The sequence below is a fragment of the Pelecanus crispus genome, chromosome 1 (assembly GCF_030463565.1).
Source record: "Pelecanus crispus isolate bPelCri1 chromosome 1, bPelCri1.pri, whole genome shotgun sequence".
In the NCBI taxonomy this organism is placed as follows: Eukaryota; Metazoa; Chordata; class Aves; order Pelecaniformes; family Pelecanidae; genus Pelecanus; species Pelecanus crispus.
The window spans coordinates 156340338-156356517 of NC_134643.1; the positions used below are offsets into that span (position 1 = coordinate 156340338).

A 16180-nucleotide genomic window follows, 5' to 3' on the forward strand; every position below is an offset into this window, starting at 1 on the left:
TGACAGCATTAAGTATCAGAGGCACATTAGAAAGCAAGCTCAACATGTTACATTTCCAACTACAGATAGGCTCTGAAAAATTGGACTAGACTCAACAACTAAGCCAAGTTGAGTCATTTTAATGAGTCAGTGGGAGATTCCATCAATTTAAGCTGGTTAATATCAGTTTGCAAATACAGTCCAGAATGAGAATAGGCTACTTTGCTTGCAAGTAATATGTTTTCTGGTTTTCAGCTGTAGCATTGACTCAAAGTAACTGAACACCCTTAAAAGAACGTTAAGTTAGAAAGAACTTACAATATTCTTGGAAACAGTAATTTCAGGAAGACAGACATTGTGCATGCAAGATACATATGAACAGAAAGTTACTTATCCTAAAGACAGAAAAATCCTAAATGCAAGAAAACTTAAGAGGAACGAGATTCTACATCATGTATTTTAGATAATGAATTGCAGTTCATCCTGTGGCAAAACACAGAAAGACATCTCCCACACTAAATCTAAATAAACTGGAAAGAAATAATTGGAGAATTATAGGTCATCATACATAGAAGACATTGATTAGATCATGCATCCTGTCCTCACAGCAGGATTTTAGTTTGCTGCTTTAAACTGATTGTAAAGGAAAAGTTGGAAGTGAAGATGCAAAGCAAAGCATGCTGGAAACTGAACTCTTTTGCCTAAATACTTTTCAGCTTCAAGTACTTCCAGATAGTTGTACCTTTGCAAAAGGATGGAAACACCTTTCTGGCCAAGCTTTTTACTTCAAGCAGCCTCCCAGCTATTCATTCAATGGATGAGTTAAAGATCAAAATGAAAGCTGATACAAATTTCATTTAACCTGCATGCATTTAACTGCTTTTCAAGGGCCTTGACCAAAATTTAAATGACAAGGAATCAGAAACTTCTTGAAATTAAGAAAAAAAAAAAAATCCTGACAGACAATCATTTTGGACCACTGCAATTCTGCAATTTCCACAGTCATGTTCGAAACTTTACATCTTCCTAAACAAACTGAAAGTAATGCAACAGATACTATTTTAATGGCAACAAAATGCTCCAAAGTATATTAAAAAAAAAACAAACCAGATTTTCTGCAGGTTACAGATCAAGTTTTGCTTTTACAAAGGGAAAGAAACCAAGTCAAATATTCATTCACCTACTTAGTGAGTAGAGATTTCATGCTACTTTTTCTATGTTTCAATCTCTAAACAACAAATAGGAACAAATACAGTAGAATATGTATTGTAATATAAACCAGACCTACAAGGAAATTAGTACAAATCTCTAACCAACACTCTAATCAAAAAGTTAAGATACCATGCCACACAAAAAATCTTAAATATTCAGTTACACACCAGTACAAGTACTACTTGTGTGAGTTTGAAAGTAGGACGTACTTGCTTTATACTTCTCATCATTTAACTTTGAAGCTGTACTACTGTGGAGTTTAGGATATGGTGAGAATCTCTCATAAAAAAGTAAAACGTAGAAGTTCTGATTTGAAATAAAGTATACTTTTTTAAACAGCAATAACAAATAATAAACTGAACCTAGTACTAAGGAAGCATCACAGTGGATTTTCTATCACTAGTTTTTCCAGCTTTGTTTCGTTTTCAATTTTTTCAAGGTACACACCTGAAAAAAACCCCAACACCAAAACCCCAGCAGCACAACCACATTCAACCCTTCTAACATCACAGCCTTTACAAGCACAAACCAATGCAGCAGCATGTCTATTTCCTCAGGCTGAAACCGTAAGAGGTATTAGATTTCTCTTCAATGTAAATTCCTCCCCCACCCTCTGTAGTCACTTGACCACTGGTATACATGGCCCCACTGTGAAATTTATATTTTCATGACAATTAAAGGAAGGACAGACCTGAAATTTCTCTTTTGGAATATTCCTTCGAGCTCCTTTTGCTAGAACAAGGGCTTCTTCCACTCTGTGGCTAGCTAGAAGATCCTGAATCTGTTTTTCCAAAGGCAGCGGCACCAAGATATACACACCCTTATTAGTAGCAACAATCACCTTTCCTGGACAGAGCAAAGAGACATATTCAGTTGACATTCTCTACAGAAAAAACACATTTCAGAAATAAGCTTTAATATTTACTATTTAAGATACAAGAACCTAATCAGTATTAAAGTTCCAAAACTCATCTTTGTTGTTACTGTATTTCCTAGACAGTTTACCTGTAAATTGCACCTCAGAAATACAGAGATAATGGTAAATCTATTTATTTAGAGCAGATTTTGTTCCACTCTGGGTAAACGAAACTAGCTATAATCTCTCATGATGACCTAAGCTGTAAAGGCCACCACTGAAACTATTGCCCAGATTCCAGAGAACAGTGACTTCTGTCAGATATTTCCACAGGCTTACATTAGAAAATTGTAAGCTGTACCTCAAAGTAACATACAGTTCATAGTGCTAGAGTTTGCAGCTGGAAAAAACCCAGCCATGCAACGTTTTCCCTTAAGAGTTCTTAACTGAAGACGACATGAAAAGAACTTTTTGTATTTTTTGTTTAACAATTCTTCATTAAATACCCCCTTTTAAACCTCTTACACATATTTTAGAAAGGAATAAAAAAGAACAATTTTTAAGATGCTAGAACTTTGTCAGGATAGCCAATGGACAAATACCTGTAGTTCACAATTATTGACTTTAACATTAAATTAACATTGCTCCTTTGAAAGAAATAATTAAGTTACAAGAAAAAGCTCTAACCCCACAGACTCCTACCTGACAATTAACTTGACAATTAAAGGACATTAATGAGCATATATTTTGTTAGAAGCATGGAATTTTGGATGACTAAAAAGTTTTCCTATCATAGTCTGCAGGAATCTAATCAGGAAAGCATTTGCAATAAAAGTTGCAACAGTTAATGTGCTTGCTAGATTTTCTGTTTAAAAACCAAACTGAAGTGACTGTGCCCACAGCGGCAGTTGTTCCAGAATTACTGATGCAAAAAAGCGTCCTTTTTAATACCTTCAAAGTCCTGTAGAATGTGACCTTCTTTAAAAGGCAGCGTTTGCTTTTGCTGCTGGTCCAGCATGCTGTGCACTGTAATGAACTCATCATCGAGAGCAACCACGTAAGGAAAGCACAAAGCTGCTCCAATCACGTTCTCTGACCAGTGCACAGGGGCACGCTGTGAGATGCCGTCAACAGTTGCAAACATGCCTATGAAAAGGGAAAAACAAAGCCTAAAGCTCATGCTAGTTGAAGACTGTTGTCTTCCCAATACAAAGCATGGGTACCAAAGTACAGAAATAAAAAGTCTCAGAAGAATAGATGCAGTATCAGGTGGCATGACAACAGTGCATCACACTTCCCTGGACCTTAAAGACCTGTTGGTTAGTTCAGTCAATTTTTTTTTTTTTTCCTTTCGCCTTCAACACAGAAACAGACAACACCAAAAAATGAGGAGATGAATACTGGAAGAAACTAGCAAGAATTATTCAAGTTTAGTAAGTTTCAGCTTTTTTTTTTTATAAGAATTATGCCATGTAGTTTGAATTCATTTCAAAACACAAATATTTAGTGAGACCCAGCATTCAAACACCACTGCCTTAGTAGGAGCCACAGACCTGCACAGCCTGACCTATCTGACAATACAGGCATATTTGTTCCTTGCAGTGTCAAATGTCTAAAGAGCATTTTAGTTGACAGACCATCATTTTCTTATACTACTTCACTTTTGCTACAGCAAAATTTTCACAGAATGAAGGTCCAGCTCCTTGGGATGAGTCACTTCCTGTGAGGCATCTGTGTTTTCAATCATTGGAAAGAAACACAGAGGCTGCATATAAAGCATATTCTCCCAAAAGCCAAGCACAGAGTAAAGACTCTTTTAATATCCCAATGATACTTCCTATTCTGTTTTCAAAATAACCATATTAAATATTCAGTTAATTTGTGTTTTTCTTTGCCACTATCTTTCTTCCTGTCTATTCTGTCCTCCTTCCTTTTCCTAGCTTAATAGAAGTTTCACTTGCTTTTGGACCACATGTCACTGGTTCCAGTTACGCTACTTGGTATTCTCCAATTCTTCCTGAGACATTAATTGAAGAAAAACTCCAGTCAAAGTTTTCAGACCTAGTTCAGCAACCCCTTGCCAGCTGAGCCCTACTGAAGCCCTATGGAAACTTCTTTTCTAAACATGAATGCATACCCCTTAAAACCAGTATTCTCATGCCATTAAAAAGACACATCCATGAAAATTGCTCTTCAGCAGGAATGAGCCACTTGACAGCTGGCAGAATAAGTCTGAGCTCTAAAGGACAGAGGAGATTAAAAGATTATGTTATTCAATTTACAAAATCTCTTCCAAAGAGAGGATAATGAGAGAGGTATGGGTAGCTGGGTAGGAGGACCATCTTGGGGCAGGGGAAGAAAACAGAAGGCTGTAGATTTTTACAGAACTATGGTGTAGAGACTAAGCTTCTGGATCCTTTATAGCAACTTCAAAGTGATCAGCCTTTCCCTTGACTAAGGGTGCAACGCAAAATTAAAATTTCACATCTGACTATTAGCAAGTGATGGTATTTGCTTTTTCACTATAATGATCAGCTTTGCAATCAAAGTGCCTTACGGAAAATACTTTTTTTTGCCATAATATATAATTCCCAATTTCCTCTATAGATCTTGATATTCTTACAGATCAGAAGTGGAATTTTATGACAGGCAGACTGCACTATCCATTTTTAATGCCTTCCAGTTGTTATTCTGTGCTATAATTCCATTTCACAAAGTGGGAGAAAACTTGAGTTAAATACATACTAACCAGTAGTAAACTCAGGGCTAACGATATCTGAAATACTAATTCTTAGGATTTTCTATTTCTCTGACATTCTCAAAAAAATATTATAAAAAACTGATTTTAAAAACTTTTTTTTTTCTTCAAACAACAGAGCTCTTTTTTAGGTAAATTTAAAAAATCCTTTATGGAAGTAAAAGGGTATGCAGAGCAATGCACAGTACTTTTCCAAGTCAATGTCTCTCGACAACCCTCTGCCCTCAATAGCTAGGGCTTCTGTGGTAGAATGATGCATTTTCTGTCTTCATCCAGCTCTCACCTAAGGATAACAATAAATGTGACAACTACAATCAGAAACCATGGCCTTTTTATAGTACAGGAATGTGTTTGATGAAACTGAGATGAAGCCAGTAATCAATTCTGTATTAAAAATGCATATGTTATCCAAAGGCTACAAGAGTTACCCAAAACACAGCTACACTGTTTTCAGCACCAAGAGATCTAGAAATTCATAGGATCAGAGAATGATGTAAGTCAGAAGGGGTTTCTGAAGGACATCCAGTCCAGCCCCCTCACATTCAAAGCAGGACCATCTTAGATCAGGTTACTCAGGACTTTGTGCAATAGACTGTAGATTTTGTTTGTTTTAAAACAAAAAGCTTCTTAGTGAAAATATCTGTAAAAATTGAAATAAAACTTCTTTATTATTCCTTGTTTAAAAAGGACTATGAAAACTTTCAGTTATCATAAAAGTTGACAGCATGAGGAACGCGATGAGTGGGTGAAAACAAGAAGGGAACATGCTGGTTACTGTTGACTACCCTGCTTTATGCAGTGTCATCAGCTATGAGAAAAGGCACTGCATAACCTTCTATGAATCATTCTGCTTAGTACCTGTGTACTTGTTATAAGTTATAAGGCTCAGTTCTCCAACTCCATTTGCAGTCTGCTCAATCACTATATAACTGTTCAAACCATGTACCACTGAGAAGAGTTTATTCTGGAAAAGGAATAAACTAAAATTAGGCATTTAAAATTTGTATTTTTTTACTCATTAAAGTCATGGAATAGTTGAACAGAAAAGGACCTCTGGACACTGCCTAGTCCAACTGCCCCGCTCAAAGCAGAGTCAACTAGAACAGGTTGCTCAAAACCTTGCCCAGTCAGGTTTTGAGTATCTTTAAGAACAGAGACTCCACATCCTCTCTGAGACCTGTTTCCTGGTTTGACCATCATCACAATGAGGTATTTGTTTTCTTATGTTTACATAGAATTTCCTGTATTTCAGTTTGTACTGACTGCCTCTCATCTTTTCACTGAATACAATACCACTGAGCAGTCTGGCTCTGTCTCCTTTACCCTCCCCATACATGTCGATAAGATCTCTGCAAGCCTTTTCTTCTTCAGACTGAACAGTCCCAGTGTTCTCAGCCTCTCCACAGATGAAGTGCTCCAATCACTCAGTTGTCTTTCTGGTCCTTCAGTGGATTTACTCCAGTATGTCCATGCCATTCTGGGGAGCCCAGAACCAGACCCAGCACTCCAAATGTGGTCTCACTAGGACTGGAGAAACATTGCCCCTCTCAACATGCTGGCAGCGCTTTTCCTAACAGAATCATTTAGGTTGGAAAAGACCCTTAAGATCATTGAATCCAACCGTTAACCTAACACTACCAAGTCCACCACTAAATGTGGCCCAGTAAGCTGTTGGACTTCTTTGCCACAAAGGCACATTGTTGGCTCACGGTCACTTTGCCCACCAGAGCCCCCAGGTCCCTCTCTGCAAAGCTGCTTTCCAGTCACTCAGCCCCCAGCCTGTGGTGCATGGTGCTGTCCCTCCCTAAGTGCAGGACTTGACACTTCCCTTTGCTGAACTTGATGAGGCTCCCGTCAGTTCATTTCTCCAGCCTGTCAAGGTCCCTCTGATGGCAACACAATGCCCTAGTGCATCAGCCACTCCTCCTACTTTCATATCATCTGCAAACTTGCTGAAGGTGTTGATGGAGATGTTAGTACTGACCTCACTATCAGCCCCCTGGGGTCTATGACTAGTGACTGGGCTCCAGCTAGACTTTGTGCTGCTGACTACACACCTTTGAGCCTGGCTTTCAATCCACCTCATTGTTTCTCTAGTTCATTCTTCATCTGTTTGTCTACAATGATGTTATGGGAGATAGTGTCAAAAGCCTTGCTGAAGTTCACAATATCACTGCTCTCCCCTCATCCACCAAGCTAGGCATCTAATCATAGAAGACTATCAGGCTGGTCAGGCAATTTCCCTTTCGTAAATCCATGTTGATTACTCCAAATCACATTCTCATCCTTCATATATTTGGAAATAGCTTCCAGGACTTTCTCCATCACCTTTCTGGGGATCAAGATAAGGCTGGCCAGTTCCCTGGATCCTTTCTCTTGCTCTTCTAAGATTGAAGACATTTGTTTTCTTCCAGCTCTGAGGAACGTCCCCTGATCATCATGACCTTTCAAAGATAATCAAGAGTGGCCTCGCAATGACATTGACCACCACCCTCATGCATTCACAGGTGCATCCCCATCAGGTCCCATGGATTTGTCTGTCCGGTTTATTTAAATGTTCCATAAGCCAATCCTTCTCTATTGAGGGCAGATTTTTGTTGCTGCAGATTTTCCCAACAGTCCTAGGGGCTGAGGATTCCTGAAGGAAGGTCATACCAGTAACGACTTGACGTAAAGACGACATTAAGCACCTCAGCCTTTTCCATGTCCTTTGGCACCAGTTCCCCTGCCCCATTCAGCAGTGGGCATCCATTATCCTTCCTTTGCTGCTGATATGCTTGTAGAAGCTCTTTTTGTTGACCTTCACAGTGCTCAGCAGAGTCAATGACAGATGGACTTTGGCCTCCCTAACCCCATGTGCACATGCTTGACAGTGTCTCTATATTCCTCCCAGGTCACCTGGCCCTAGTGACCTCATTGCTACCTTTTTATATTTGAGTTCAGTCAAGAGCTGCTTGTTCATTAATGCAGCCTCCTGCCACCTTTGCTTGTTTTCCTGCTCATTGGGATGGACCACTCTTGAACTTGGAGGAGGTAGGACCATATCCTGTGGGATTCTTTTAAGCAGGATCCTGAACAAGCCAAAGTCTGCTGTCCTTCTGTCCAGGCTTGTAGTCTTTTTGCCTTGTTCCCTTCCCTCAGGATCCTGAACTTCACCATCTCACAGATACCGCAGCAAAGCTGCTCCCCTGACATTCACATCCCTAACCAGGTTCAGCAGAGCATATCCCCTCATCAGCTCCTCAGTCACCTGTGTCAAGAAGTTAACACCAATGCACTCCAGAAATCTCCTGGACCACTTGTGCCCTGCTGTGCTGCCCCTCCAGAATGTACTGGAGTGGTTCAAGTGCCCCCTAAGAACAGGGCCTGCAAATGTAGGTTTCTTCCTGTTATCTGAAGAAGGCCATACCTAAGTCTTCTTCCTGATAAGGTGGTCTGTAGCAGATACTCACTGTATTGTCACCCATGTTAGTCTGCCCTCTAACCTTAATCTATAAATGGTCAGCTTTGTCCTCCTTTGTCCCAAGGCACAACACCACACCTTCCTGGTGCTCTCACCAGGGTAATGGATAACCCCCACCTCAGCTGTTAACACACAGTTGTGCTGATTTCCCAGAAAAAGTGAGAGAACTTTCACCACCATGTTGTTTTGTACACACTTGTGTGCATATGGCTGAAGCAGGGCCTCTTCAGCCCTGTTTGTTGATTATGAAGTCTCTCTCTCACATCATCCTGCACTCGTTGTTTGCCAGCTCAGCCTACAACCACCATTCCTAGTTTAAATCCTCCTCACCAGGTTGGTCAGCCTGTTCACAAAAACACTTTTGCCTCACTTGGCCTGGTGGATCCCTTCTCTTCCTTAAATAGGGATCCATAGTCATAAAAGTCAAATCCCTCATCACCACAAGCTGTGCATCAGTTGGTGACCTGCACAATCCACCCACTCCTCCTCAAGCTGTTCTTCCTCACCAGCAGGATTGATGAGAAAACCTCCATCTCCAAGATGAAGGAGTCTACCACTACTATTACTCGCTAATTCCTCCTGGTGCTACTGCACTGTACAGGCTCAGATGATTTGCTGGACAGAGCTTCCTGCTTCTCATCTGCTACCGCAGCACTGAACATATTCTATAGATGCAGATCTGCAGGCAGAGAAGGGGAGTTCTTCCTTTTATGAGAAGCCACAAGTTTCCAGCCTTTGCCACCACAGAACATGCAGAGACTCAGCCTGCCCTCCCTCAGTACAGCTTGGGGGTTCAGGCTCATGCCTTGGTCCTGGAGAAGATTCAATTTCTGTTTTGCTATCTCTGATGCCATCCCCTCCGCTGACCTCCTCCTGCATTTCCTTTACTTGGCAACACAAATCCTCAACCAAGCACACATCTCCTGCAGGCAAGGACAAAACTTCCCCCTGCCCCAGTCTCAGCAAGAGGCACCAGGCGCTTCCTTCAGCTCAAGACCTGAGAAGCTGCACCCTCCCATAGCAGCTCAGTCTGAGTTGAGGCCTCTGATGTTTTGGTGTAGTTGCTCCAGCTGGTGCTAGGAAGCATGCCCTGTGCCAATATGCAAGAACTGTTTGCTGAAATTTTAAAAACTTAAAGCCTCCGTATGGCAGGAAATCCAATTAGAAACATGCAACAAGAGCTTCGTGAAATGAAAAACTGAATTTCGGTAAGCATAGTTTCATACATAATCAGAAAGAATTGATTTTCCATTCTGAATGAACTAATTACTGGACAGAATGAAGATGCATCAAAAATGCAAGTTCCTTCTCTCTTTGAAAGAATGAGCTACACAGTAACTGCAAGTAGAGCCAACAAAGTACTGAACAGCTAGGTCTATGGATCAACTATGAACAACAATTCTAACAATCAGTTTTAAATGCAAAGAGTCCAGGTAAGGAAAAAGGTTACATACCCAAGAAACTCAAAGATCTTTTACTTCATGTTTACTATTTTCAGCAGTTGCTTTCTGCCATTCTAAATTCCAGTCTTAACTCAAAAGCAAATCGATCTAGATAAATGTCACTTCAAACACTATAAAGCAAAAAATATTAATGCAGAATACATCCACCTTAGTAAGACGCTGAATTTAGCACAGATGCTCTACCAAGTGCCAAACAAACATGTCTTAACCAATAAGACACACAAAAGCAAACCAAAATTAGAATTGAAGATTTACATCAAGCCTTTTCAAGTCCATTCACTTCACAGCAGAGGCCTACCTCAAACGCCAAGATATACAGTGCTTATGTATTATAAAGGTGCTCAACCATCTTCACAGCTTCAGAGACAAGTGTTAAAGACACTACGAATTTTACCAAGGAAGAACAGCAAGATGGATAATACTGATCAAAACAACAGTGAGGAGGGACTAGAGAACAGATGATTAAAAAAAACCCCACAAGCTGAATTAGGGAAGGAAAAACTATACAATCCATAGCAAGCGGTCTTGTAAGGTTTCTGAGCTAGTATAAGGTAGACTTTGCCTGTATTATGGGGAAAAAGGGAAGCTTATAGCACGTTTAGGGCTGTAGAAGTGCATTTGCTTAAGATACCACTGTCCTGGTTTCGGCTGGGATATCCGATATTTCAACTGCAGAACAACCTACTTACACAAGGATGTTGGATTTTATAAGTAAAGGTCTTATCGTATAGCTCTCTTCCAGGACACCAGATAAAAGCAACAGTCAGACTAAATAACATTCTGCTCTCTAATTAAATACAGTTATGCTTTTGAAAGTATATCTATTCTTCTTAAATCGAAAAAGAAATGAACCAGTTGAACAGAACTTGGTTTGACATTCCTAAAAAGATAAATAAAGATTAAAGTAAGGAACATGTCAAAAGGGGATACTTTCAGACAGTCAATTCACAAATTTTAACTTTCGTAGCACTACTAAAACACTTAACGTCCACAAATAGATGTCCACATTTCAAGTAACTAACAGTTCTAATAAGAAGTGGGCAACCAAGATAACTTAGAAAAGCCCTACATCTGAAAAAAACAAGTTCATCTTGGAACATCTTTAATTTGCATAAACTGACATTCTAATGAGTCTCTACCTCTTTCAAGAAAAATTAGTGAGTTGATGTACATCTCACATTTTGGTCACAAGATATAACTTCAATATAAACAACTGATTGCACTCTTGCTTTTCTTTGGAATTTGTATTAAAACCCCCAAACCCATGCAGAACCCTGAATTAAGGACCTAAATAGTTGTGATCTTTGTGTCATGCTATTCCTAATGTGTCAGGGAAGATACATAAACTGCATCTCCTAAATGGAGAGTCATATGGCAAACAGCATGAAAGCATTCTGCCTGTAGTCTGTCAGCTCTGGGATATTGCAGCTTTTCCAAAAAAAGCTCAAGATTACTGACCTCATAGCATATTGTTGATTTAGACAGATTAAAGCAGCAGTAGTCCTTACAATCATCGGTCTATTAGACAAGAGCATTATTTCACATGATCTAACTTCAGTTTTGCAATACTTAAACTACCATTTTCTGTAACACAGAGCTGAAAAACACTATTAAAAAAATTAAGCAAATTGGCACATAAAAACTGGGTAGTATCTGACAACATCTACAGTTAGGACAGTTTACTTCTGCAGGAGTTCGGACACAAGGTTACTTCCACTAACATTTCTTAGTAGCACTGTAGTACAACAGACCTATTTATGAATCTGTTACAGTCTATCAAATGGACTTGGTATGAACGCCTCTGAATAGCAAGTGAGGAAAAAATTAACTTGTCTACACAAATTTAACAATTTTATATACCAATGTGGGTCTCCTCAAACCCGGTCCGACTAGTCAGTACAGAGAGGCTATCAGGCTCTGAAGTCTCACTTGGTACTAACCAATTTTTCTTTTACTCTGGGCTGCCGAATACTACTACTGTTAGCTGTCTATACAGAAAAGCAGCTTTCCGCAAACATGATTAAAATACAAATAATCAGATTTTTGTGTGTTTAAAAAAAAGCAGGAGAGTTACAGAAATACTTAATACCAAAAATTTACCATCTACCTTTTTATGTCAAAGTTCTAGCATAGCCCTGTGAAGAAAATGATCATTACAACATGTACACAACACTTAATTAGTTAAGCTTTGTTTCCCAAATTCAGAGAAATTGAGAGAGAAGTTAAAAAAATTGCAAAAAAAATTACAATCCTTAGTCTCACCTAGGCCTCCAGGGCCAGCCAACAGAAACTCTTGTCTGCCTATCCTTTTCACAATTGGCCGTTTCTCATCACTGCAATAAGGAAACAGATCCTGGGAGACACCAGTATTATAATTCAAAATGATATACTGTGTAGTAAGTGCGAGACATAAGTAATAACCATCTACAGCCACAGCACAGGGTTGCTCTGGAGTAAACACTTCCTTCACTATCTGGACTCTGTCTTCAAACACCATGAACATTTGAATGGTCCGCCGCTTGACCGAGATAATGCAGACTTCGACACAGAAAGGATCCCCACTCACAGGGTTTTCATTTAATACGAATGTCACAGCTCCTTTGATTCTAGCACCAGTGGGGACAGGTTCCAAGTTCATCATGTTAACTAGTGTTATTGTGTTGTCGCAAAGCACAAGAAGCCTGGTGAGGGCAGAGGCTGCTTTCAACTCACTCACAGGCTTCTTCAAGCCCAGGTATTTATGCAGTTGCTTGGTGGCAGCAAAAGTTATTTTTCCAGCTGTTGAGATCTTTTCTTCCAACAGAAAGTGATAGATAAAGCAGTCACTGGTTCCAATATAGAGGTTTTTTCCACAACACTCAATGCATTCGATGTTGATGTAGTTTTTGTCTCCCATTAACATCTCCCGCTCAACAGCAGAAACGAGCTTGAAAGCTTTAACACTCATTGTGTCTTCTGGGTGATCTAATTAAAGAGAAAAAAACCCACTATTTACCTCCACACACATAATCAAATATCAGAGATAGCAATTTAACATTCACCAATACAAAAACTTTGTTGTTGCATTTTTCAATAGTCTATACTCTGTTTCCAACCTGATTACACAAGCCAGAATTAGCACATTAATAACGACAGAAATTAATCAAATTCTATGCTTCCACTTCAGGTCTATTCCAAAGCAGATTCACAACAGCAGGTATCTTGAAGCCATGCTTTCTCCACAAGTAACCAGCATATTACTGGCTCTCTCAGATACTTTGGCACTACAAGTGGTTTCTGCCAGTACAGAGATTTGTAAGCCTATCATGTACAGGTTTGTAGCACCTGCACATGAAAAGATACAAGCTTCAGCTCTCAGATTTCTATAGAAGCCACAAGGCATTTAGTGCTACAAGTTAACATCTTGTGTTGCTTTACACTCAAATTTAGGCCTATTAGTACATAGTCTCTAGGCAAAATATCACAGACATATTCCATTTTAACACATACTTTACATTCCTTACCCTTCAGCAATCAGAAATACATAACTTTCAAGCCACTTAATAATAATTTATGCAAGAGATCATCCAACTCATAATAAAACTTGTTGGTTTGTGGCTTTTTTTTTTTTTTAAATATCTGCAGAGTGTCTGTTTTATTCAGTGCTACTTACACATTCTCTGTATTGGACCATATGCACCAGCAATTATAAAGCACAGTCAGATGGCAAATTTGGAAGCATAGTCCATAAGGCATTCATTAAGCTCAGGATGCAATATCATGGAAATTAAAAGAGTTTCTGTTCCCTACTATCCCAACCATTCCAAAACTCTGTCTTTAAGTGCTAAGCAGCACTTCTAATATTCATTCTACCTACAATTTTGCAGTCAAGCACTGTCAAGGGACAGATGCAACTTATGAAACAATTATTAGTGTTTTAAAAACAGTCCATGTAATTTTACTGTACTCCAGACTTGTGTTATTTTTTAAGAAACCAGCAGATAGCTGTGCTCAACACTCCAAAGAAGAGCAGACAAGAAATTATTGACCTTGTTTAATCACCTTTTAATTTGTCACAACTGGTCTGTAACAACCATTTAGCCAACACAGGGCAAGACAAAACACCAAACATTTTGAATGGGTTTAAGAAATAACATACAATTACTTCCAGTCCACGTGTACAGTGGAGATATAAAACATCAAATGAAATTCTGTGGACCAACAGAGACAACAACATCAACAAGATGCTCTTGTGAACAATCCTGAAACTAAACATAGTTCAAATGAATTTAGTTTCAAATTATTACATCTAAAAAACCCCTTTGCTTTTGCAAGAGAACACTAGAAACCACAGCAAAAATTTCCAAAACTGAGTGAGAAAAGGTAAGGTACACAACTCACAAGTAACCACTAAATAAAATCAGATCAAACTAAGAACATAGCCAGAGGCAAATAATGTTACAAAGAGATAGTAGTGATTTTTTTACTTCCTATTTGTTTCAGAAGTTAAAAAGACTTTAGTTTGGGCTTCCATGACATTTTCAAATTGCATCCTCACCTGGGGTGTAAACTAGCATCCTTCAACAAAAAAACCCAAACCGGGCAAGTACCAGAGAAATAGCCTAAGGTAAGATGATAATGCAAGTCTCTGGCAACACAGCCACGTTGCCCTCCAACGTTATCAAAGGAAACACAGCACATTAAGTTAAAGAGGGCTGCCCAAAGGTTGACTGCCAAAAAAACCCCAACCACTTTTGAGAGCCTGTGTGTAGCCTGAAGTTATAAACTACTGTCTGTAGAGGTTAGGAAGTTTTCGTACCTGAAGCTGTCAACAATTTAACATTCCTGCAGCCCAAGGTAAAAAATGGCAATGTGTGCCACTGGGACAACTACAGACTTTTGCTCTCAACCAAGATGTATTAAAAACCTCCGAAACAGATACACAGTCTCTAAGCAGAAAGAATAAAAAATAACATAGTACTACATAAGTCTGGTAGCAAAGAAATGAAAACATTTGTGCTAGAAGAAAGCTGTGAAAAAAGCTTTTAAGAACAACCAATGTCAACACACATAATCTCCACGTGATTTTTTTTTTTTTTACCTTTATTTTGTTCTCATTTATAAGAGCTTGGGGGCCTGTGCACACTGCAAAGAAACAGGTTCTGCAGAACATGCTGTTCCTTTCAAGTGCAAGAGGCCACCCCAGAGTTACAAATGGAAGCCACTATGCTACTTTTTAGATGCTCAGAACTCCGGAAAACAAAATAATGGGGACGTCTGCCGCCAAAAAAATAATCACTAGGCAAGCAAATTATCAGTCTACTACATTTTATTTTTTTTAAGTGCACTAATAACCTCGCACGCGCTCATTTCCGGTAAAAAGTGGAAAGCAGCTCTCCCCCACTTTTGTTAAGCAATACCTTGCTTTGCTTTTACCTTTTGTCTGCCGCTGCCCTGCGAACCAGCACCCAACCTACCGCACCTCACCTACCTGCGCGCTGCTCGCTCACGCAGACCTACTCCTACGCCCTGCGCAATTACCTCCGTGCAAGCCCTAACGTAACCTTTCGATACGAGGTGCTGGCCCACCCCAGCGCCAGGGCCGGCCGCACCAGCCCCCGGGAGGACGGGGATGCGCTTCACCCCCGGCGCCCCCGCACCCTGCCCGGCGCGCCGGGAGGAGCACCGCCGTTCGCTTCACCCCCGTCCCCTCCCAGGCCCGCAGCCGGACCGGGCGGCTGCAAATCACGCCCGGCAGCCACCGGCCCCGCGGCCCCCGGTGCGCCCGCCTCCGCCCCGCCAGGCGACGGAGCCTCTCCTCCCGCTCACCCTCCCCCAGCACCTGCCAGCGCCAGGCGCCGCCGCCACACCGGGAGCCGTGCCCACCGCTTCCAGGCCTTGCGGTGCGCTGCCGGCAGCCAGGGCCGGGCCGGGGCCGGGGCGGGCGCCGCCTCAGGCCGCGCTGTCAGCGCCCAGGCCTCGCGGCGCGCGAGGGTCCGCCGGCGGGCGGGCGGGGTGGCGGCGCCACTTCCGGTGTGGCGCAGGCCCCGCCCCGCGCCAGCGTCACCGCTTCCCGGAGGGGAGGGGCGGGAAAGGGCGAGCGGCCGCCGCGCCGTGCGGGGCCGGCGCTCTTCCGGTCACGTGGGGGAGAGCCACACCCCCCGGGGCGTCGCAGGCTGGGGGTGGAGCCTCGGCGAATCCCGCCCACTGGGGGGCGTGGCCGGGGGCGGCCGTTGGGCCGGGCGCTTCCCACCTCAGGCCCCGGCGCCGCGTCCCCGGACGGAGGCGGGGGCGAGGAAGGGTTAACGGCGCCTTTGTGCTGCTCCTGTAACCGGTGGGGCCCTTCCCCGGGCCGCTGGAGTCCAGCCGGCCCGGTAGGATGCGCGCCTCAGGGGCTACAGCCGGCGTGTGCGGGTACAGGGAGGGCAGGCCCGCCTGCAAGCAAGCCCAACGGGGCAAACGACGCGCGC

The 16180-nt window shown here is 41.6% G+C and overlaps 1 protein-coding gene across 2 annotated transcripts in view; it reads right to left on the bottom strand.

The window, feature by feature from the left end:
• Nucleotides 1-13438, bottom strand: part of TGFBRAP1 (transforming growth factor beta receptor associated protein 1) — a 34660-nt gene extending 21222 nt beyond the window's left edge. For both annotated transcript variants that reach the window (XM_009477870.2, XM_075710989.1), the window contains exons 1-4: nucleotides 13384-13438; nucleotides 11994-12695; nucleotides 2999-3193; nucleotides 1883-2037 (exon numbers count right to left, since the gene is read on the bottom strand). In XM_009477870.2, coding sequence (XP_009476145.2) covers nucleotides 1883-2037; nucleotides 2999-3193; nucleotides 11994-12695; nucleotides 13384-13387 — 1056 coding nt within the window. In that variant the 5' untranslated portion in view covers nucleotides 13388-13438. The remainder of the gene's footprint in view (nucleotides 1-1882; nucleotides 2038-2998; nucleotides 3194-11993; nucleotides 12696-13383) is intronic.
• Between the last annotated feature and the right edge of the window lie 2742 nt (nucleotides 13439-16180).